At 38.1% G+C, this 24,964-nt stretch overlaps 2 protein-coding genes and 1 pseudogene across 2 annotated transcripts; 2 read left to right on the forward strand and 1 right to left on the reverse strand.

Annotated features, from left to right (window-relative positions):
• The first annotated feature begins 810 nt into the window (after positions 1-810).
• On the forward strand, positions 811-3,762 carry LOC108999321 (annotated as a pseudogene).
• A 13,874-nt stretch (positions 3,763-17,636) lies between these two features.
• Positions 17,637-20,944, reverse strand: LOC118349878 (salicylate carboxymethyltransferase-like). The gene is made up of 4 exons (XM_035695810.1): positions 20,774-20,944; positions 19,777-19,805; positions 18,451-18,709; positions 17,637-18,002 (listed from the first exon to the last, which is right to left on the reverse strand). Exons 1-4 carry the CDS (start codon positions 20,942-20,944, stop codon positions 17,637-17,639), a joined length of 825 nt encoding a protein of 274 aa, XP_035551703.1.
• A 2,964-nt stretch (positions 20,945-23,908) lies between these two features.
• LOC108999316 lies at positions 23,909-24,517 on the forward strand. The gene has a single exon (XM_018976203.1). It carries the CDS (start codon positions 23,909-23,911, stop codon positions 24,515-24,517), a length of 609 nt encoding a protein of 202 aa, XP_018831748.1.
• The last annotated feature ends 447 nt before the right edge of the window (positions 24,518-24,964 follow it).

Consider the following 24,964-nt stretch of genomic DNA (forward strand, 5'->3'; position numbering starts at 1 on the left):
ATGTAGTTCGTACGCACATGGTAGATGAAAATGACTTAAGGAAGTGACGACAAAGACCACTAATATAACACGTCTCTTAGTCTGACACATATTTGAAGGACGTACGTACACGTCTGAAGAATTAATGGTTCCATTGGATTTGATGCAAATTAATTGATCGATTGGATTTGAAAAATTTTCTCGAACGCCGTTTAGGCCAAAACGTTTTTATTTTTTTTTTTTTTTTAGAGATTGGGAACCTCTCTACATTACAAAAATAAATTTTTATAATTAATTTATTGTCATTAAAAAAATTTTTGTAATTAATTTTAATTATAAATAATTATTTTATTAAAATTAATTGATCACAGATAAACAATTTTTTTATAGTACTAAGATATGATCTTTTGAATCTGTCCTAACAGAATAAATCTAAGTCTCGTATACAATATTTTTGAAAATTTTCTTGCATAAAATTAATTAAATCGTTAAGTTTATTTTGCTCAAAACTTCTTACAATTATATCTCCTTTTTAATATGAGCAGAGATGGACATGTAACTAGAATATTAAATGGTAGCTTTGTTGGCAATGTAAGTGACACGTGATAATCCTGACATGTAGGACCACGTGTTTCACGAGCCTCATGTAGTACCACATGTGTTTCAAACTTTCACGAGCCTTATGATCAGTAAAACAAAGATTATACTATTTCTTGAGAGAGTGGCTGTCGTATCTACCACTATAAATAGGGTACCGCTACGCCAACACAATAAGCACAAACTCACTTAGCTACCAAATCACAAAAACAGAGAGTAGGAGAGATGGAAATCATGAATGCAGGAATGGGAGAACAAGTTATGCAATGAACTCCAAAGTTCAGGTGATTTGTATGTGTGTGTGTCTACAAGCGTATACATATGTATTTGTATACTAATAATTCAAAATATGTTTTTCATTTCATTGTCAAAATGATTGCCAACTTATGGGCATTATGCTTGTTGGTTAACTCATTGAAATTCTTTTATTGGATTTTCGACAGCTAAAGGTGATATCTATGACGATGCCCATCTTGGAGGAAGCTATAACCGATCTCTACTACAAAACTTCCCCAAGAAGCCTAGCCATTGCAGACTTGGGTTGTTCTCCTGGACCTAATACTTTGTTTGCAGTTTCTGAACTTATCAAGGTAGTGGAAAAGCTTCGCCGACAACAAGGCCAGCCGTCAGCTAAATATCTAGTGTTCTTGAATGACCTTCCGAAAAATGACTTTAATGTCATATTCAACTTATTGCCAAGCTTCCATAAAAAGTTCAGTTCTCAACTGGGGGTGGATGCTGGTCCGTGTTTCATCTTGGGAGTTCCAGGTTCCTTTTATGGCAGGCTTTTTCTCAAAAAGAGTCTCCATTTTACATTTTCTTCATATAGCCTCCATTGGTTATCTTAGGTAACTATTTTTGTCAAACAAAAATATAGAATGTAAATATGAATGTGATGTTTGCATTATATATGTTGATCACTATGAACTAAAATATTTTCCAAAAGAAATGAATAAACAAGAGTATTGATTTTAAGGAAAATAAACAAACATGTCACTGAAAATTAGTTCCTCAGCCAACTAGGAATATAAGTGGACAAAGTGGAATACTTTCAAACTCTTGACCTAATGGGATGGCATGTAGTTAGGGCTGTAAATAAATCAGTCTGTTCGATAGCCCGCTCGGTTAAACTCGAATCGAACTCGACTCGTGAAAAAAAAAAACTTGTTTGTGAAAGTTGATACCCGCTTGATTTGTAAATGGCACAGACTAGACAAAACTCGAACTTGACAAAGGCTTGTTAAAGCCCACTCGTTTATACTCGAGTCGACTCGTTAGCTCGACTCGATTAGAACTCATTTATATATAGATAAATATATACATACACCTATGTATATATACATACACATATATATATGTATTAGTTAATAATATAAGCATACCACTTTTATAATTAAATATATAATATATAATCTAATTACTTATGTATATATAGTGAATATACTTCATTGGTATATTTTATAATTTGTATAATAATTAGTTGATAAAATTTAATAATTTCATATCCTAATATGTGAGAACCATATATGAAATAGATATATGCTATCATATTAAGTATATGTATTAATAATATATGTAGGTATATAATATATATATATATATTGTTATTTTGGATAAATATCAACTAGTTAGATATTAATTATTTATAAATTATTTAAAATTTTATAATTTAATAAAGGTTCTATTTGTTAGTTGTATAAATTTAATATTAAATCTTTTATTTTATTTTATTTTTTATTAATTATTAAATCTTATTCAAAAATAAAAAAAAATAAACAATTCAAATTCGAGCTTGAGTTCGAATTAAGAGTTTAGCTTATCAAGTCGAACTCGAACAAAGAATAAAGAAAAAATATCGAACTTAGGCTCTAGTATTTTGAGTCGAGCTGAGCTCGGCAAGCCAAAAACCGGCTTGGCTCAGTTCGATTATAGCCTTACATGCAATGTAAGTACAGTTTCAAACCTTGGAAATGGCGCCGAATTAAGGATTTATGTGTAAGTAGAGTCTCGAAGTACTCTCGACCTACCCCAGTCAAGATCTACATCAAGCCTCGGCTTGCCCCTTGAGCTCCTCCCATAATTTCTTTGTTCTAGATAATAATTTGAATATGTGGATTGGAGTACGTACTCAATACTATCGTTTCTAATAAGTATATTAAAACTACGAAATACATAATGAATACTATTGTTTCTGTTCATAATTAGGTTCCTGAATTTTGCTTGGAGAATAACAAAATGAGCATTTATATCTCAAGCACAAGCCCTCCAAATGTGGCAAAGGCTTACCATGTGCAGTTTCAAAAAGATTTCTCAATGTTTTTGAAGTCTCGTGCCGAGGAGTTGGTGGAAGGAGGGCGAATGGTTTTAATGTTTATTGGGAGAAAAAGCGAGGATCCATCCAGCAAAGAGTGTTGTTACATTTGGGAGGTTTTAGCTATCGCACCCAGTGACATGGTCGATAAGGTACGCAATCATCTCAATTATACATGAGAAATGAGTTGTACAAGATCAAAATAGACAAGTCATATACAAGTCATTGTAAAAAAGTAGATTCCACTTAAAAGAGGTGTAAAAAAAACTATTATTTATTAGTGAGATTTACTTTTTTACAAAATATTTGTATGAGACTTGCCTATTTGAATCTATTTTACCTAGCATTACTCGATGATGGATAAAACATATGTTGTTCATCTTTATATGATACATATAGGGACTTATTGGAGAAGAAAAACTAGACTCTTTCAACCTACCTCACTATGCGCCATCTGCGTCAGAGGTGAAATCTGTAGTTTTGATGGAGAATTGTTTCTCTATCGATCGCTTGGAGCTTACTGAACTCAAATGGAGTACTATTGTTGGTGATCGCAACTTGTCGGAGGCGCTTGCCTATAGTGCAATGTGCGTAAGAGCTGTGACCGAACCTTTTCTTGTTAGTCATTTTGGAGATGCAATCATAGAGGAGGTTTTCCGCAAGTACAAAGAAATTCTTGCTGGAAGCATTTCCAAAGAGAGCAGCAGCATCATGAATGTGACTATTTCTCTGACAAAAAAAGGATAATCGCTATCTGGATGGGTGTTACATATATATGGCCTTTCTGGACCAAATAAGTAATAATATGTTGTATTTCTCAGCTTTTCTAATTATGCTCCAGATCATCAGGCCTAGTAGCTGTATCTTTTTATGTACTGTGGGATTGTGAATGAAATTTGTCTTTAGAGTATTAATTGCCCCATCTTTCAAAGTTTGTTTTACCATTATTATCCCCTACTTATTTTCAGTCAGTTCCAAGCTCGTAGATGAAAGTTAAAAATACAAAATAAAAAAATGGTACAAAACGGAATCAAATAAAGCAATTAATTAGATGTTACATGATTAATTTATAGTAGTTAATTTTGATGAGCGCTGTGGGTATATTGTTTTAAGAAAAAATTAAAAGAAATGATATTTGTTGTCATGAGTGCACAAGCATTGTAAAATCATTTTGAAAAAAAATGAATAAATACGAGACCCATATAAAAAAAATAATTTTTAAAAATAAATTTTACTATTTTTCGAAATGACTGCATAGTACTTCTGTATTCCACGACTGTATGTAACATTACTAAAAAATTAATGTTAAAAAACAATGAATTAATTTAATTCCTTGCTTTCTTCTCGATGGATATATGATCCATACTGAAAAACATGGTTTCAATAATGTTAGATTCAAAATTTATTGACGAGCATTGAGTTTTGACAATCTTCGATCGGAGTGTCTTGGTTGAATACTATTTTTTTTTTATGTCGTAAATCTTTATATCAATAATGTGTTTTGTGTATCAATAAATTGACTTAAAAATAAGTTTTAAGAAAATAAAAATAAATTAAACAAGAGTTTTTTATACTTATACATTAATTGGTCCGAGAAGGCAGTCAATTAAGTGGCTTGGCTCTATTTTCACGTGTGGAAGAAATTCAATTAGTATTATAAAAAAATCCACCAATATTTTCAGAGCTTACTAGGCCCAAAGAGCATGCATATGGGATTGTGACAATGTATATCAACCAAAAGGCTCAAACTCTTCATATTTTAATGAGTTATTTAACACTTCCCTCAATGGCTTCAATTAATGGAACAAGGGAAGACAAAAGGTTTACAAGCATTAAACAGGCTAAAAAGAATCTCACACCCCCTACACAACAAGAAATATGGTTTTTTTCATGAATTGTTTTTCCAAGATATATTATCGTGGCAAATAATTAACTAATGATACGAAAGTTATTCGTGGGAAAAAAACAAAAAGAGTGAGAGAAACCAACGATGAGGTGGGTAACCGATTAAAAATATAAACTGTCATGTGAAAGTCACTATCCCAATAAGATTTTGGCATGGATGAGTGGGATAAGAGAGAAATACCACTTTCAACGGTATGACGTTGTTTGCGTTCTACGGACTCATTTTGTTGGAAGGTATGAGGACATGTAATGCAATGTCTAATGCTGTATTGGCCAAAGAATGTGCAGAGAAATTGAAACTCACCCCCTTAATCGGTTTGAAAACATTTTATCTTTTGGTTGAGTAGTCTTTCAACATGTTTTTGAAACGAGATAAAATTTGACAAAACTGATGATTTGGTAGGGATCGGATAAATCCATCTGAATTTGCTGAAATGATAAACAAATGGAACATAATATTTATTTCCATTTTAAGATATTACAAGAGAAGGACCCTATACATCTAAGAATATTAAATCTAAAGGACCAGTATAAACTCTATTCGAAGGTTTAAAGGGAAGCCTATGACTTTTACTTGGTTGACATGAATTATAGACAATTGGTCATTTATTTGAGGAGACAGGAAGTAAAGTAGTAGAGGCAAGATGCTTGATTGTCTTGTATGACGCATGGCGAAGACGAGAATGCCATATATCCAAAGGAACACGCTGACAAGAAAGAGCTTGGAGAGATGAACGAGTGATGGTGGACATGTGAGATGGAAAGGGTAGAGTCCAGCTTCAAGTTTTACCATAGAACACGAGCTTCTGGGTGCATTCGTCCTTCACAGAAAAATACCCGGCATGAAATTCAATGACAACATTGTTGTCAACTGTGAGCTGTGAACTGACTAACATAAATAAGATTTTTCTTGATATGAGGTACATGTAAAACTGAATTTAATTTAAAATTAGAATAGGGTAGAGAGAGGCAGGTAGAATCAATATGCTTAATAAGCAAACATGTGCCGTCCCCGGCTTGAATAGTGTCCATTCCGTGGAATGGTTCTGTACCAAGATTCAAATTTTGGAAATCATTAGTGAGGTGATTAGTGGCTCCAGTGTCTGTGTACCAATTGAGATCGCTTTGAGATTGAGGTTGAGCAGTAAAGGCTTGCATGTTCAGTTGTGAGCCTTGGTAGGAGAGATCAAGGCGATGATAACATTGAATGGTAGTGTGGACAGTTTTGCCACATACTTGACAAACTAGACGGGAATAGAAGGGTTGAGAGTGAGAGCCACGTCCAAGTCCACGTCCGCGATGACCACAACCACGACCACGATCATATGGTGAGGAACGATGGTTGGGACCTCTCCCACAGCCACGATTATGATCATTCCGAGTAGCCATGTTGGTAGAGCCAATGGAGATATCAATTGCCGCATTTTGCAGGTCAAGGCGAAGTTTAAAGTTTAAGATATGAGCAAAAGCATCATCTAGAGAGAACTGATCCACTCGAGTGGAGATAAAGGTGACTTTGACATTGTAGGAGTTTTCTAGCCAAGCCAGCAGATAGGTTAGAATCTCATAATCCCATAGTGGTTCACCGATTGTAGCAAAAGTATCGGCATCACTCTTTACTTTTTTATTGTAATCCAACAAGGACATATTGCCTTTCTTCAAAGTAGACAATTGAAGTTGGATGGTCAGGACATAGGCTGGGGCATGATTGGAGTTTATGTGCTCGAGGGCACACCATACCTCTCTAGAGGTCTCAAGTCCGACCACGTGTGTGATGATGGACTTCGAGATTGATGACATGAGAGCCCCAAGGATCACTTGATCCTAATTTTTCCATTGTAGTTATGTTGGATTGAGGGTTGGTGTAAGATCACCTTCTTTAGTTAGGAGACAGGGAGGGCTAGAAATAGTGCCATCCACATGGTCGAAGAGTTGTTGGCCACGTAGGTTAGGCAAAATCTAGGCACGCCAAAGAAGGTAATTATCTTTTGTAAGTTTGATAGTTACCAAACTCTACAGGTTGAGGGGTGATGTTTGGAAGGAAGAGCTTGATGATACAAAGGAGGTAGTGGAGACCATTAGAAGAAGAAGGAAAAAAAAAAAGACGTTCATCTTAGAGTGGCTGTGATACCATAAACGAGAATGTAAAATAAAGTAATTCTAGGCAATCTCACTCAATTAGTGAGATTGGGAGAGGTAGAAAGTGAAATGGGGATAGTGAGCAATATGAAAAGAAAAAAAAAAGGAAAAAAGAGATATAAACTCACTCAAACGATTGTTAAAAAATTTATTGATCAAAGTAAGTGGAATCTATGCTAGTCCTACGAGCAAGTCTATTGATTATTTATTATCTTTTATTATATTATGAATTAATCTTACTAACTATTTACTATTGATTTTGTTTTGGATTTAGGACTAATTGCGGAAATATTAATTTTTTTGTGATATTAATTATTGTCCTCAAAATATTTGTCTCATTACAACATATTTGTCCATTTTCCACAAGTTTATTTTCCAAGATCTACTATGGTGGCAAATACTTAGCTGATGTCACATTGAAGAAGATAAGTATCGTCGCATATTGGATTGCATTGGCTCCGTTGAAAGGCCTCTTGTTCTAGCAAATGTAGTAGACACGAATTGTTGGCACGCACCCGAGTAAAATCAAGTCCTCACATAGTACTCGAACATCCAAACTCGCCTTGAAATAATTGAACAAAATCAAACCTTATGACTATGTTCCTAAAATTACCATCTAGTTAATTAAGGTTGAGGTTTTGTACCTATGATGTCACCTACATCTTGAGTATGGCATCTTCATCATCTTACCCTGGAGTTAGGGCGTACACTCTCGCTTGTATAACCTATATTTGGTCTCCCTGCCCTCCAATAGAGTCGATCCTCTGTACTTGAATTGCCTGAAGGTAGTCTATAGCGTAATGTCCAGCTCGTCCAACTATAGCATGAGAGCGAGGCTTGATGACACTTTCCATCTTGAGACTTGTGACAATGACTGCACATTATTGCCCTACCTCCTTTACGTACCCAGAGAGTAGTTTGATTTCTCTCAATTTTAATATAATTTTTCCAAATAATCATGTGATTAACCTCCAAAAAAAAGTATCAAGCCCAAACATTTGATTCCTCTCAATTTTCATCATCAAACATGTCACCATAAAGCCCTAAAATAATTTTTTGGCATCCAAACATCTATTTTCTATTAGTTTTATTGTAGGAACACATCATAATAATAAACCTATTGTAACGCTTGCATTTATGCTATCTAAGAGAGGGAGAGAGACAAATCAAGAGGGGATCAGACTGAAATTTGTCTAAGTGATGGTGTGGAAAACCTAGGAACGACTGGAACTAGATGGGGAAGCCCTACGTGATGCGCCAAAACTTCTTCCAATTATATCTCTTTTTCAATGTGAGCAAAAATGGGCATGCAACTAGAATATTAAATGGTTGATATATAAGACTTGTTGGCAATGTAAGTGAACCATATATGATCCTGAAGTACCACATGTGTTTCACGAGCCTTATGATCAGTAAAACAAAGATTATACATCTAGTTCTTGAGAAAGTGATCATATGTACCATTGTAAATAGGGTACCTGATCTATGCCAACACAATAAGCACGAACTCACTCATCAACTACCAATCACAAACAGAGAGAGTAGGAGAGATGGAAATCATGAATGCAGGAATGGGTGAAAGAGCACCTATAAACTCAGCTTGACAAGATATATTTAAATGCTCATCTCCTTACTTCCAGCAAACCCAGAATCGCTAACATCCATCAAAATCCTAACAGTAGTTAGCTTAAATACAAGCTACTCTACCCAACATATTGTCAACATAACTTGTTCACATCCTACACCATCAAATAAAGATATAATTTTCAATAGTTTGTAGTACCTATATCTTTAGATTTGAAAAAAATAATTTCATAAAGTTTGCACAATTCACAAGGGCTCTTGGCCACGTCACACACAACAGAGTATCAACAACAAGTTCACAATTCAACACAGCTCATAAATCCAACAACATTATATAATAAGCATAGTTAAAGAGCCAGTTACAACACAGAGAGGAAAATCTCTAAATGTTTGCCGACGTCCAAAGCTTCACTACTTCCTGTGGTTATTCTCGTAAGCTAGTAGTGTGGTGGTCCCTTGGGTGGTGGTGTGGTGTCTCGGGTAGTGAGAGAAAGTGTGTGCGTGTGTCGTGGAGAGAGAGAGAGAGGAATCGAGAGTAAGAGTGGGGTGGGAAATCAGGATGGAAGGAATAAAAGGGTAGCCAGTGGCCTAAGAGAGGGAGTGCAAGAGAGTGTGTGAAACGAAGATAGAGAGAGAATGAGAGGGGCAAAGATTGATGGAGATAGAGAGAAAATGAGAGTGGCAAAGACTGGTATAGATAGAGGGGGAAGGGGGAGAAAGTGAGAGACGACAGAGGAGGAAAAGTTTGTGATGAGCAGCAGCGAGGTGTGCAATAGTGGTCAAAGTGAAACCAAGCACAGATGAAGTTAGGGTTTTAAACTCTAACAATTTGAGCCTTAGAAAAAAGAGAGGGGGAAGGATCAAAGACGCTGAAGACAACATTAGATCGGACGATATGAGGATTACAATGGAGAGAGGGAACGATTGAGAGAGGGAGAGGCCGACAAGCTGGAGAAAGAGATGGTAGAGGAGAGATGGCTCACCGAAGGCAAGCAAAAATGAGAACTCTGGACAAAAGGCGATGGCATGATGCGTCCAACAGAAACATAGAATCATAGAACAAAGTGAGAGTGAGAGTGTGTGTGTGTGTGTGTGAGAGAGAGAGAGAGAGAGAGGGAGGGAGGGAGAGAGAGAGTGGGGGAGTGTGAGTTCCTGTTGTAGAAGCCTTCAGGGCTTAGCACGTCAGTCCAAGGTCTTGGAGAAGCCTAGCCCTTTTCTCATACCCCTTCCCCCCCATCCCCAAAAAAAATGACATCATATTAGTAGTAGGCAAAACCTTAAATCCCCCTCCCCTTATCTTTCACTTCTCCCTCTTTCTCTTTCTCTCTCTCTCTCCCTTCCTCCTATGTCATCCCCTTCACACCTGTGACTCCCTTGCCCCAACTCGTGAGCTCTGCACACCATGCCTCATCGAGCTCAACTCCTCCAGTGTTGCCTTTGACCACTACACCTCTCACAAATCCGAGTCCACTCTTAAGCTCTAGTAGGCTCACTCTCTCAGACTCTCTCAGACTCTCTCGGCCTCTCCCTCCTCTCCTAACTCTCTATTTCTCTCTCTCTGCCCCTCATCCTTTGTTTCCCTCAGTTAGGGTCTCTATTGCCACCCTCTACCACCTAGGCACATGCATACACCGCCATAGATCCCCACCTTTAGCTTGCCTTCCGACCGCCACTCACATGCCCACACTCTTTCTTTTCCACCTTCAGGCACACTTCCCCCTCAGTTCTCACTCGTCCCTTTCTCACTCTCTCTTTATCTCCCTTTAAGCCTCTTAGTGGCTCATTGTCAAGCCCCCAGTATCGCCAACCATCACCACCACCTCGGCTGGCCACCCAACCACCTCCCTCTTGGCTCCTCCCTCACTCTTTCTCTCTCTCTCTCTGACCCTCTATCCCAACGACACACACGAACACACACACCCATGCGTTGCGTGTCTTAGATCTAGATTTTGTCAGACAAACCACAGCCTAACTAGAAGGATAACCCTAATTATACTTTTACGAAAATGTCTTGCATTTTTAGTTAAATTATAAAGATGCCATAAATTATTCTGCTCCTAAAACATACCGGGCGAAATGTATATTTTGGTCGAAATCTAGAATACTGGCCAATATCGGTCGAAACAACCCAATACGGCCGATATTTAATTCGAAACGAAACCTAACCCTCTCTTGTATCGGCTATTGCTCTGGTATAGTATATTTGGACCGTACATGCTAGTATGGTATGAAATTCAAAACTTTCATATCATGACCCTAAGCCAAGATGGGGCATTAACTCGGTGGATCTCCACTGGTCACTCGGGAGTGCATAAAACTGAGTGATATCTCCTGGTTGGTGCCTTTTAACAACGGCCTTGAGTGAGACGGTAACGCTCTCGAGTGAAAGTTGTTGACTCTGCTAGTGGAGGCTAGAGGATGCTTGGCCACAAATGCATTGTGCTTAGAACTAGGCATTGCTTGTTACAAACTTACACTCACGGTTGTTAACGAAACAAGACCATGGTAGATACCTTCATAAAATGGAAGTTTTGCAGAAAGAAAACGTCATTTTTGGCTGTACAATATCTCGGGTGAAAGAATAGGTGTATACACTACTTTAATAAATTGTAAATAAAAAATATCACACTTTTTGTATTTTCTCTTTGCATAGTTTCTCTTTTTCCTCTTGCGTGTATTTTGGGTGCTAGACTTAATTTCACGTATTGAGATTTTGTGAAATGTCACCGCGGTGGTCCCACCTACGGTTCCACTCCATGGAACCATAGATTTTGATGCAGAGTATGGGTACATGTATGGAGGTCTAGCTTTGCCTGAGGAGTGAAGATTAGGAATATTTTCCCCTATGTATTTGATTGTTATTTTTGGCTTTGAATTCATTATGGATGAATGTAATATTTTTATCTATGGTTTGGAGACTTGTGGCTTATGGATATTTTGATTGTGATGAGTTTACATTTCTCTGGTACGGCTCTCGATAAATCCATAAGTCACTTAGGTACGATACGAGAGTTCTAGACTTCAATCTTGAGGTATTAAGCTTGAAATTTGAAGGTGAAGAAAATGTTTAGAGGTAATGAGGTTGGACTTTTGGCAAGTAAGACAATGGTACAACCAAGATTTTTCCAAGACAAACCCTATGACCAAGCCCTTGAAGATGACCTGCCACAAGGTGATGGAATTATGCCATTGCGAGAGCACTGAACCGCATGACCGAGTTCCTTTAGTAAAATTTCTGGCAACAATCGCGGAATGAACCTTACCTGACCTATTGGTCCCCTAGATTTCCTGGCAATGAAAGACCAATCAGAGCAGGTAGATGGATCACAAATCTAGTGGGTTATTTGTTTCTAAGAGAAGTTGTGATATGGTGGGAGATAAAGAGGCAGCTTCTTGAAATGGAATTAGGGTCCATAGAAGCCATGTCTTGGTAGCGATTCAAACAAGAGTTTGATGATCATTTCTCCCCGAACACCGTGAAACGACAAAAGGCTGGAGAATTTGCTAGTCTGGTCCAAGATAGTATGTCTGTGGAGCAGTATGCAAGGAAGTTTATGGAGCTTGTGAAATTCGCGACACATCTCATAGCCACTAAGGAGATGCGAGTCGAAGGCTTTTAGGAAGGGCTGTAATCGCAAGTTCATGCGCAGGATGCCTGTCCTCATATTCAAATTTTCAGAGGATGGTGTAAATGGTCTCTATAGCAAAACATGAACACGGTAGCTTGGTCACCTCTCCAATGGGTCAGAAGAGAAAGACCTACACTGGAGAGGATAGCAGTTCAAGGTCACCCCAAAAGTTTATGACGAGAGCTATGAGTTTAGAGTAATGCCTTTTAGTTTGGCCAATGCACCTACAGCGTTTATGGCCCTTTTAGGATTCTTTCATGGTGGTTTTCATCAATGAAATTTTAGTGTATTCTCGAGACCTAGAGGAACATATGAACCACCTATGACTAGTACTAGGGAACTTGCAGGAGCACCAATTGTATGCAAAACTCAGACTTACAGAACTTTGGCTTAGTGAAGTCAAGTTTCTCGTGCATGTAATCTCCCAGGATGGCATGGCTTTCGACCCCCAGCAAGATTGAGACAATAATAGACTTGCCATGTCCTACAATGGTGCACAAGGGTAGAAGCTTGTTTGGACTTGCTGATTATTGTTGGACGTTGGTGGAAGGATTCTCCAAACTTTCTGGGCAACTCACATACTTAACTAGAAAAAATGCAAATTTTATTTGGACTAAAGAGTGTGAGAGGAGCTTCCATGAACTGAAGAAAAGACTAACCATGACCTTTATGTTGGCATTAACAGCCACATAAACTGATGGTCATTTTTAGCGATGTGTCCAAGTTTGCTTTAGGATGTATCTTTATGCAAGAGGGTGAGTTGTGGCATATGCATTGCACCGACTAAAGGTTTATGAAAGAAACTACTCGACGCATGACTTGGAGCTAGTTACTGTATTCTTTACCCTAAAATTCTTGGACCATTATCTCTACAGGGTAGCATGTGAGATCTACACAGACCAAAAGAGCCTAAAGCATCTCTTCACTCAGAAGAATCTCAACATGCAACAAAGGAGGTGAATGGAGGTAATCAGCAACTATCAGTGCGACATTAAGTAACATCTAGGAAAGGCTAACTTGGTTGTTGATGCACTGAGTCGGGACAATTAGATGGTGTATGAAGTAGAGTCATCAGGGTTAGATTCCCTCCTCTTTGGGATGAGGAGATTGTTGGTGAAAAGTTCTCAACAGGAAGAGTTTCATTGCCTTCATGCAGATAGTGAAAGTCATAGACCTTGATGAATTGAAGACCCAAAAGAGAAAAGACCCAAAAATGTTGGATATTTGGCGAAGGGTTAGGAAATCGATAAGGCTCATGCATTACAGTCTCAGTAGTGATGGTACTTTATTGTACAAGAATCGAAGAGTGATCCCTAAGGATCCATAGTTCATGGAGAAGATACTTGCAGAGGCCCATGCTGCACCCTACTTGGTACATCCAGGAAGTATGAAAATGTACCGGGATCTAAAGAAAGGTTTCTAGTGGGAGGAATGAAGAGAGATATAGCCATGTCTGTTGAGAGGTGACCTACTTGTCAACAAGAAAAAGTAAAGCACTATAAACCAACTAGAAACTTACAGCCTCTACCAATATAGGAATGAAAGTCGAACGACATTGCTATGGACTTCATAGTTCTCCTGCCAAGAACTCCAAGTTTAAAAAATTCAGTATGGGTGATTATAGATCGTTTGACCAAGCGTGCCCATATTCTGCATGTCACCAATACAGATACATTGGGTAAGTTGACCCGGTTATACGTAAAAGAGATAGTAAGACTACACAGGGTACCCAAGACCATTGTATCCAATTGGGATCCAAGTTTACATCACATTTTCGGAACAGCTTACAAGCTACAATGGGCACAAAATTAAAGTTCAATAGCACATATCACCCTCAGAAAGACAGTTAATAAAAGCAGACTATCCTAACCCTAGAAGATATGTTAAGGTCTTGCGTCCTAGAACTTAAGGATAGCTAGGAGTATCACCTACCTCTCATAGTGTTTGCCTAAAAAAATAGTTTCGAAGCTTCTATTTAGATGGCACCTTACAAGGCACTTTATGGGAAGAGGTGTAGGTCACAACGATACTGAGATGAAGTTGGTGAAAGTATACTCGTTGGACATAAACTAATCCAGGAAATGAAGGAGCAAGTCAAAGTCATACAAGACAAGATGGCTACAGCTTAGAGCTATCTAAAGAGTTATGTCAATACAAGGAGGAGGGCCTTGGCCTTTGAGGAAGGCGAATGAGTGTATCTCAAGGTATCACCCATGAAGGTGGTTAAACATTTTGGCAAGAAAGAGAAGCTCAGTTCGAGATATGTTGGACCTTTTCAAATAATGGAGAAGATTAGCACATTGGCTTATAGGATTGCATTACTCCTTAAGGAAGAGCTCCAAACAGCAAGAACCCCGAATGGTCGATCCCGATAGTATCCAACTTCAGCCTAACCTTATGTATTAGGAAGCTCCAACATATATTTTGGATGGGAAGGAACATAAGTTAAGGTCCAAGACAATACCTCTGGTGAAGGTTTCGTAGAGAGATTCAACAGCTTGAGATTTTACCTGGGAGTGAGAAGTATATATGAGAGAGAAATACCCATACTTGTTTGGGTATTGTACGCATGTATATTATATTGAACAAGTGTCATGTCACATCTTTTAAGTTGGAGTTTTTAAGTTCTTAATGGATGAAACTTAGCAATTTCGGAGGGAGGATGTGAGGCCCTGATGTAAAAGCCCTCAAGGACCAACCCGTCGGCCCAAGGCCTTGATGAAACCCAACGTTTCTCATAAGCCCGCTCCCCAAAAAAAAAAATGACGTCGTTTTGGCTTTAGGGAAAACCCTAAATCCCCCTCCCTCTCTCTCTCTCTCTCTCGCCCCCCTTCCCCCTTCCCCCTTCCTCCCACACCATCCTTTTCCCACTCGTGATTCCCTTGTTGCAGCCTGGAGCTCTAAGATCGATGTGCACCCAACGACTCTACTCTTCCTCTACCGCCTCTGACCATTTCACCTCTAGCCAATCCGAATAAGTCGTGTATCACCCGTGATGGGGTGTCCAACACCCACCCCTCTGATCACATCTTCTTCACCTTCAGCGGTCTCACTGTCACTGACCCTCTTGACCACTGCCTCCTTTCCTAACTCTCTCTCTCTCTCTCTCTCTCTCTAATGTCTCAACATGCACACACCTTTTTAGATCCCAACCTCTAGCTCACCCTTTGACTGCCACTCACACCCTATACTCTCTCTTTTCCATCCTCGTAAGGGCTAGATAATTTTAGGTTCGAAAACCCTAGCCGTTGTTGCCACTCTGCCATGTTGCACCACCCACAATGAGCTCATTTCCCCCTCGGCCTCACTTCCCCATCAGTTCTCCCTCCTCCCTTTCTTGCGCTCACTTTCTCTCCCTTTAACCTTATAAGTTGCTACTCTGCCGCGGGCACTGCCATCGCATCCACTGACCACACAATCATGTCATCGGGGTTCTTCCACCCCTCCTCCCCCATGCCTAAAACAGCCCCCATCTCTCTCCCCCTCAGTGAGTCATTGTCATGAACCCCCAGTTGTGCCAGCCACCACCACCACCTCAACCGAGCACCCAGCCACCTCCCTCTCAACTTCTTACTCATTATCTCAACACCAGTTGCTGAGCTTAGGATGCTTCGATCCTCCAGAAGTTTACCTATGCACTATAGGTGATCCTCGGACTGACCCTTAAGATAACAACAAATCCGTGTGGTGGACGAGGGCCCCTATGAAGCGTTGGGTATGAAATTGTAGTTGGTTGTCAAACTGTGTAGTGACCGTGGTCCCCTATGATGCATTGCGGCTGAAATTGTAGTTTGGTTGTCATGTTCAAATTGGATGTGCTGTTGAAATGTTGTACTTGTCATAATAAATATTGCATTTATTGTGTCACTTATGTATTAACTGCTACATTTTTTGCTACATTATAATTGGTACCAAATGTTGATAATTTTGTCATTAAACTCTGATTTTGGGTTTGTAAGCTATAATTTGTAAAACTGTTGGTTTTTGTGTCAAAGCTTTTTGCCGATGTGTGCATATCATGACCCCAAGCCAAGATGAGACATTATTTCGGTGGAGCTCTTATGGTCAATCGAGAGCGCATAAAACTGAGTGACATCCCTTGGGTTGTCGCTAGCCAACAATGGGCTCATGCGAGATGGTAACACTCTGGAGTCGATATCGTTGCCTCTCTGCTGGTGAAGGCTATAGGATGTTTGGCCACGAACTCGTCGAGCACGAGACTTGTCATTACTTGTTACAAAATCACACACACATACATTACCTGTAGAGTGACGAAATGAGCCAGAGTGTGTGGATGGTCCATAGGAGATACCTTAATAAAATAGATGTTTTAAAAAAAAAAACGTGATTTTTGGGCAGGTAATATCTCGGGCAAAAGAATGGGTGTATACATGAGTTAGTTAAATTGCAAATGCCAAATATTTTATTTTTTATATTTTTTGTATTTTCTCTTTGCATAATATCCCATTTTTTTACTTGTATGTATTTTGGGTGTTAGACTTAGTTTCACTCACTGAGAGTTTGCGAAATTTCACCATAGTGGTCCTCTTTACGGAAGTGTATATTTTGATGCAGATGATGGGCATGTATATGGAGGTCTGGCTTCACCTGGAGAGTGAAGATTAAGATTATTTGAGTGCTATTTTTGCCTTTGAATTAATTTTGGATGACTGTAATATTCTTTTGTCTGTAGTTTGAAAACATATGGCTTATGGATATTTGGATCGTGATGAGTTTAGGAGTAGTTTGGATTTAGTAATGAATTGAGATGAGTTGAGATGGTTTGTAAATAGTAGAATAAAAGTTAAATTATTTATTATATTTTGTTTGAGAATTTGGAAATGTATTTTAGGATTTGAAAAAGTTGAATTATTTATTATATTTTATGTGGAAATTTAGAAAAGTTGTAATGATTATATGAGATGAGTTGATGTGAGTTTTGAATGCAAACAAGGATTTCTCTGGTACTATTAGTTAATTTTTTTTATGATTACCCTTTTAATTTTCCGTTACAATATAATTGTACACATTATTTAAATATGTGAGCGTTTACACTTGTCACAATAACTAAAGGGTGAGTGACCTAAGTGGTCTACATCCTAGTGTCACGACTATCGCCAAAACATAAACGGGGCCGCAGGCTCCATAGGGAGGGGTGAGAGAGAGAGAGAGAGAGGGGGGGGGGAGATGGGAGATTGGGGAAGAAGGATACCAGGGGGTGGGATTACTGCCGAGAGGCATCGGGATGTGGGAAGAAGAAAAACATTTAAAAGGAAAGCAAGGGTTTTTTAGGGCTTGGGCTTTCATGGGCCGGGTTATTACATAGAGAAAAGAGGTTGCACGATTCATTCCACCAATATTGTATACCATAATAATATATTGCTCATTGCAAATGAGCCTAAGAACATAGACTCTTATTTTGAAGTACTGATTATGATCTATCTTACATTCAATACAATAAATTCATGGATCAATATCTTGATCAATCATGATCATCCTTTTTTTGTTACAGAAACGATGACATTGATAAAGTTATTGGTCTCTTTAGAAAGGCAATCAGAAAGAATTTCCCTGTATTTGCAGAAAACCTCCTCAATAATTGCATCTCCAAAATGACTAATAAGCAAAGGCTCAACAATAGCTCTAATGCACTTTGCAACATTGTATCCACCATCGAAAAACGCATCGGGCGAGTTCATCATGAGTTCGCTATCATATGTAGTCCAATTCATTTCAGAAGTCTCAAGATGATCAATGGTGAAAGATCCTTCTTTTAAAACTTCAGATTTCACTTCTGATGGGGATGGTGAGTATAGAGGAATATTGAAGGAATTCATTGCTTCTTCTTCAATGAGTCCCTACATATAATAACACATGATATTTTTTAGAATGATAGATTTTATGCAAATCTGGAAAAGTCCTTACTTCCCAGTTCATAACATTTTTCTATTAGCCAAAGGCTTGTGGCCTGATTGACATAAACCCCCAGCCTCCAAAATAAAGATCTTGGGTTCGATACCCCGTCTCCCCAAATGGATAAAAAATTAAAAAAAATAACATTTTTCTATTCATATTAATACATGTTCCGCATATTTCTGTTGGTCTACATGATCAAAAGAAAAAAAAAATTTTGTCAACATGCATTAATGGACCGACAGCATCAAGAGCATGCAATGAGGTAAATTTCTAGTATGACTAAATTAAAAACTTATCAAGAAAAATCCATGAAAATTCAGGTCATGTTATGCCAATAATGCATCATATATAATGGACTCGTATCACGTAAAAGTACTGAAGCCAGGTTACTTTGGAGACCAAGTCATTGAGTGCCAAAGCCAAAAGTTCCCAAATATAACAACACTCTTTGCTGGAGGGATCTTCACTTCTTCTGCCCAGAAACGTTAAGACCATTCGCCCTCCAACCACCAATTCCTCTGCGCGACACCTTAAAAACATTGAAAAATCTTTTTGAAATTGCGCGTGGTACGCCCTTAGTACAATTGGCGGGCTTGTACATGCCACGCAAATGTTCCCTTTGTTGTTCTCCAACTGCTCAGGAACCTCGCTAGTCATGAACAATAATGTTAGTTTTTATTAATGTATTTCTTACTACAGTGTCATGCATGTAAAAACATAATAGATCTTGGCCTAACACCAACTGTTTTTATTTCTACATTTGACTTTGCTGCAAGGTCTATGAACTGTGAGATTTTGGGTCTTAAATAGGTAGAAATTGAGATGGACTCTATGTTGGTGACTGAATGGCTAAGGAATAAGAGATGTGGCCTCTGGTAGTTGAAGGATTATTGGAAGGAATTACTTAATCAGATGGATGGTCTCTACTTACGGGTTCGGCATATATACAGAGAGTGTCACTCCTTGGCAGATGGTTGTGCACGACTTGGTGCTTCAGGGGGTCTGTAAGGTTTGGCATCAAAGATTTGAATTCCCTTCAAATCTCAAAGGTCTTTTTCGATTGGATAAGGGGGGATGTTTCTGCATTCGGTCCTAAGGATTTTGTATAGCGATTTCTCTGTTTTTACTTGGTTTAATTATGTCATTTTCTATCTTTGTGGGTATTGGTTGGAAGGTTTCACGTTCTTTATTTGTTAACACGGTTTCTCGGCCTAACCTCCATTTTTTCTTTTTAAACAAAAGTAAGTGCTTACATATTGTTATAATTTGATTTAAAAGAAAAGTTTTAAAATTTTAATCTTCTAAATTATATCTTATTATTTAAATAATATAAATGATAAACCGTACATACCGACTTGAAAGTATAATATCTCGAACCCAATTTTCCTAATTGCCAAAATTTATCAATTATTGGTAGCCAAAATCAAGCCTTGCTGATGAGGTACGTAATTAAAAAGCCGAGTACATGAACTAGCTAGCTAGCTAGCTGGCTTTCTTTCATTGTTGGACACTCCATGCAGGGACCATGCGTGCATGCAATGGGTCCAGGATTGAGACATGAAAGAGATCGAAAAGCATATATAGGTAAGTAGTACTGAAATGGTTGGAGGCCAGAAAAGTAGTTACTGCGTACATTACGAGAAAGAGATGATCTGGCTAGCTAGTTGAGTGCATATATGTCTAGATCGATCGATGCACGGAATTAGCCACACGTACAGATCAGAAGGCAGTATGATATCATATACCTAGACAAACCATATCATTTTGTGGTATATATTTACTTTTAAAACTGGAGGACTCTTTTAATCTTTTAATCTAAGCACTTACTTACAAGTATGCTCTACACATCGGCACGAGAATATAATTTTTCAAAGAGTTAATTTCGTATCTCATTGTTTCATTAAATTTTACAATGTCATTCAGGTATACGTACAAATTAATTAAAGCTACCTGGAATTAATGAACAATTAAATATTTCTACAATATTGTCTAGTTAGCTGGGGTACAAGTAATATATACGTAATTAATCGACTTGGTTAGTTAATTAAAGTCTAACTGCACATGGTTTAACCTATCTAGCCGAAACCACCAACATAGCTTACATGACCACCATAATATATTTAAAAACACATAATATATTTTTAAAAACACATAAATGCGTCCTTGACTATTATAAATAAAATTTATAGTATCCATTCGAATAGAAAAACTCGATAGGTTAAATGTGTAGAGTGAATCCATTATAAATTAATGTCAATTAGGGATATATATATATCTCTCCATTATGCTAGCTATGATGTAGCACCCGGATCCAATGAAGCTCAATTTTTATTTATTTATTTATTTTGTTATTTTTTTCACACATTAACTTCCCCGTATGTTTTATTTTTTTTTCTTTCCGTCTATATTTTTTTTTCACCCCAAGGTCTTCCTCTCGTCCACGGCATGCATGACCTTGCACGTTTCCCTCATTTCTCTAGGGTTTTTCCGTTGCCTATATATATACTTGTACTCCTCTACTGAAAAGTAGTAGCCGCAGCAGAACCCAAGCGTAACTCCCTTTCGTTCACTACCTCTCCATGTTCTCGGCTCAACGCTCGTCAACTTTGCACCCATAAACTAGACCACCACTTTTGACACACTCCGGCTCAGCCTCCGTCAACCCTCCGCCAAGTTGCAGCCGCTGCTAGCCTCTTGAACCTAGCCGTTGCACCGTCCAGAATACACGCTGCTCCCATACGAAATCGACGCAACCGTGCATGCATTGCATCTCCACGGATCGCAACTCCACCTCGTCGTGTGTCACCTCCACTTGACCATCACTGGAGTCCAGCTCCTCCGCCATACACCACTGCACCACCATCAGAGTGCTGAGAACAACCATCTGCAGAGTGAACGAAACTCCACTGTTTTGGGTCTGAAAAACAGAGCATTTGGTTGCTCCTCCAAGCACGGCAGTTTCGCACTACCAACCCTTTTGAGCGTCTCCTCCGCAACGCAAAGGGAACCCATAGTCCAGCATCTCAACCACGCCTAGTCATGTCACCGTCGATAGCCACCCAAGCCGTCGCCGTGCATAAGTCTCTCGGTAATGAGCCCACTATCTCCGTCTCCTTCTTGGTGCTCTCATCCCTCTCTCTCTCACTCGTCATTTTTTTTCTCTCTCAGTGCTCCGCCGTTGGGACAGCCACCTTCATCTCCACACCGCACGCAACTCCTCCATTCACGATGAGCTACCTCTACCTACCTCACGCCGAACTCCATTCCTTCCACTAATCTCTCTTTCTGCCCCACGAGCTCAGCCACCCTTTTTCTATTGTAACACCGCCCTCACCACCCTAGACAACCGCCTAACTCGTAGCTGTTGAGCTCTTAATCTCTCGGTGAGCCTCTGCCTCACAAACCATTGTTTTTCTTTTACGTAGTACGAGTTTCATGTTCAAGTAGCTTTGTTATTATGAGTTTGCGTAACTTGGTAATGCGTCGTTTAATTAAATAAAATTACATTAATACCCTTTGTTACATATTATTTAGATATGGAATAACAGTTTTTCCCTTATTATTATATGGTTTTAATTAGAAATTTTGTTGATATTAAATCTGTTTTTACATAGTTTGTGCGAGATGTATAAGAAATTTTGCAGAAGATAAATAGGATTTTCAAACTATACTATTGGTAGCAAATTATTTTAGTAACTGTGTAATTTTATTTTTAACATTCAAATTATGATTAAAACTATTTGTTTATTATTATTTAACGAAATTTTTACTAGTACTTACCTTAAATGTTGAATATTATCAAAGAAATTTAGAGAAAGAGGATATTTAAGGTTATGAAATTTTAGGTTTTGAGGAATTAAATAGGTTATTTTAAAACATTAGGATTAAATATCGAAATAGGAGATTAATTGAAAATTTATGAAAATTTCGTGATTATTTTATAGGTGACGATTAATTATTGTTCGACATTTTTGAGGAATTCTAAAAAAGCTAAGAAGTTGAGGTAAGTGGGATTCATATACTAGACTTTGCATTAAAATAAAATGAGCTGAGGTTGATTTTTGAAAAATATTCATATTTGGTTGAAAATAAATTTGAAGTACCTCAATTATTTGTTCTGCATTACTCATGAGACTTTTGTTTCAGAAGAAAGTATTTTCTGTCATGGCTGGTGTAGACATGAGCTTATTTTTGACATTCTGTTTCTGAACTTTGAAAAAGAGAGCGAATATGAAATTTTGTGTATAAATTATGTTGTGATATGATTTTGTTCTGTTCTGAAGATTTTCTGTACTCTGATATGATCTGATGTGATTTCTGAAAACTCTGGCATAACATTCTGTTTCTATTTATGTTCATTTCTGACCTCACCACGGGTGTAAAACTGTGGCCTCTGTTCGGGTTGGTACTAACTTTTCTGTTTCTGGTGCACCCACTTTGGAAACAAAGTGATTTTCTACGTGGTCTTTCCTTCGTGCACACTTGGGGCTCCGAGAATGAATAAAGGGAAGATTCACATTTTGTTTCTACTCGGTTAGCTACCAGGGTTTGCACAACCCTACCACAGGAGTTAAACATGGTATTTATTCTGATATGATAAGATAAGATGTGATGTTTCAGTTTATGCTATGCCAAAGGGATTTTGATTATGAATATTTTTGAACTTTCGCTCTGATATTTTTTATAACATGTTCTGACGCTGCATTTTGAAAACATTATTCAGATACTGTAGTCTGAAAGAAAATATTTTTGTTCTGCATTCTGAACTCTGTAAATGCTCATGTTTACATACTAGTATATGTTATCTGCTTACTGAGTTGTTGATAACTCACCCCTTATCTCCAAATATTTTTCAGATAATTTTGATGGTCCAGCTGGAGAACAAGAGTAGGAAATTTTAGCAAGGTGTGATGATCATAGTGGAATAAGTGCATGAGGGTACAAACGCTTATTTGAGAGTCGTAGTAGTAAATTGAGTTATTTTCGGTTATTTTGATTTGATGAATTAATGATATTTTTGAGTTTTTTTGGAGAGTTTTTAATTTATGTTATTGATAATTTCTTTATTGTCCTTATGAAGGAACAAAGATTTTTGGGTTAAGTAAATGAATTGATATTTTTTTGAAAGTTTCTGGATTTCATAATTGTGTTATTGAAGTTGATATTAAGTATTAAGAGCTAACTCTCCGGATCTCTAGGATCGGGGTGTTACAGTTGGTATTAGAGCCAGGTTTGAGATTCTGCATACTATAATAAGGAGTTGGTTGAAATTTGAGATTTTAGATATCTGTGGGTTTAGGAAGTAATTTCATACTTGAGGTATAGAAATTTGAGGACTACGAGATGATCTTGGGAATATTTCAGGTTAGAGATTATGCATACTACAATGAGGTGATTGATGAGAGTTAAGGTTTTAGAATTCCTGTAGGCGCTGGATCGTGACGTTGAGGAAATAATTTTCAGAGTTGTGGTGTAGACATTTGTGGGCTATAGGAGGTGATTTTTATGGGTATTTAGGGTATTAGAAGTCTCAGGTGTTAGACAAGATATTTTATGGAATTTGCAGGGTAGGAATTTTTATAGATATTCTGAGATGTTCATGTTGATTGAGGTTCGGTTCAGTTTTGTAGACTGCATATAAGGCTTTTGATAGGATGGAAGGTTTAGAGTCTGGAGTTATATAGAGTTACTACTATTGCTTGTACAATTTTTTATATGCACTTATGTTTGTTTTACTACTATCACCATTTGCTCATTTTGTACAAACCCTTTATTCTTGTAATATTTTATTTTAATAATCCAAGTTGTCAGGATGCCACCTCGTCGTCAGGAAAGAAGTGTATCGGGTATGAATGCGACAAATGATGAATGGGGATGCACCATAGAACAGTTTAATCGAATGCATCCTCCCACCTTCGATGGTCAGGGAGACGCAACCTTAGCGGAAGACTGGATCCAAGATATTAAGGAGATACTTCGCGTTACAAATTGCATGGACGAACATAAGGTTCTATTTTCTGCTTTCAAACTAACGGGAGAAGCAAAACGATGGTGGATTTTTGAAAGAACCATCAGAGAAGCGGAAGGGACGGAAATAGTCCGTTGGTTGCACTTCAAGCAAATATTTCTGGAACACTTTTTCCCAACCTCAGTCCGAGATGACAAGGCTATGGAGTTTGCTAATTTGGTACAAGGAGCTATGACAGTACATCAGTGCGTAGCTAGATTTATCGAGTTATCACGCTGTGCTGCATATTTGATCCCTGATGAGGAGAAGAAGGCTCGTAAGTTTGAACAGGGGCTGAATGAAAAGATTTATGAAAGAATTGTGGGCTTTCAAATCTGGAACTTCTTAGAATTGGTGAATAAGGCCACGGTATTTGAGCGGTGCCTTCAAAGAAGCGCAACACTACTGGAACAAAGGAAGAGGACTGCGCTAGAGGGGCTCAATCTGTGATGGATCAAGGGCCGTGGAAAAAGAGAAGTGATGGGAGCAACTCGGGGCAAAAGCAAATGCAAGTAAATCAATTGAACAGCCTCTGTAAGTTTTGTAATCGTGCACATACTAGAGAGTGCAGAAGGTTAATGGGGGCATGTTTTCGATGCAGTAAGACCGGACATCTTATCAGGGAATGCCCTTTACTGCTAACAGACAACAAGAAGCCTAACCCACATCCTAGTTCCCAACAAGCGAATCAGGGTAATAATCAACGTAGAATGGGACCGCCCGAGTGTTTGCACTGACATTTGAAGATGCTAAGAACTACAACAATGAGATCACAGGTACCTCACTCTATTTCTCCTTGAAATCTTTTTAATTGAGTCGAGATTAGCTTTGCTTGTATGGAACTGTTCTAATAGGATAGCTTAGAATATTAAAGTTTGGTTGAGAGTAGATTTTCTA

Source organism: Juglans regia, chromosome 11 (genome assembly GCF_001411555.2).
Source record: "Juglans regia cultivar Chandler chromosome 11, Walnut 2.0, whole genome shotgun sequence".
Lineage (NCBI taxonomy): Eukaryota > Viridiplantae > Streptophyta > Magnoliopsida > Fagales > Juglandaceae > Juglans > Juglans regia.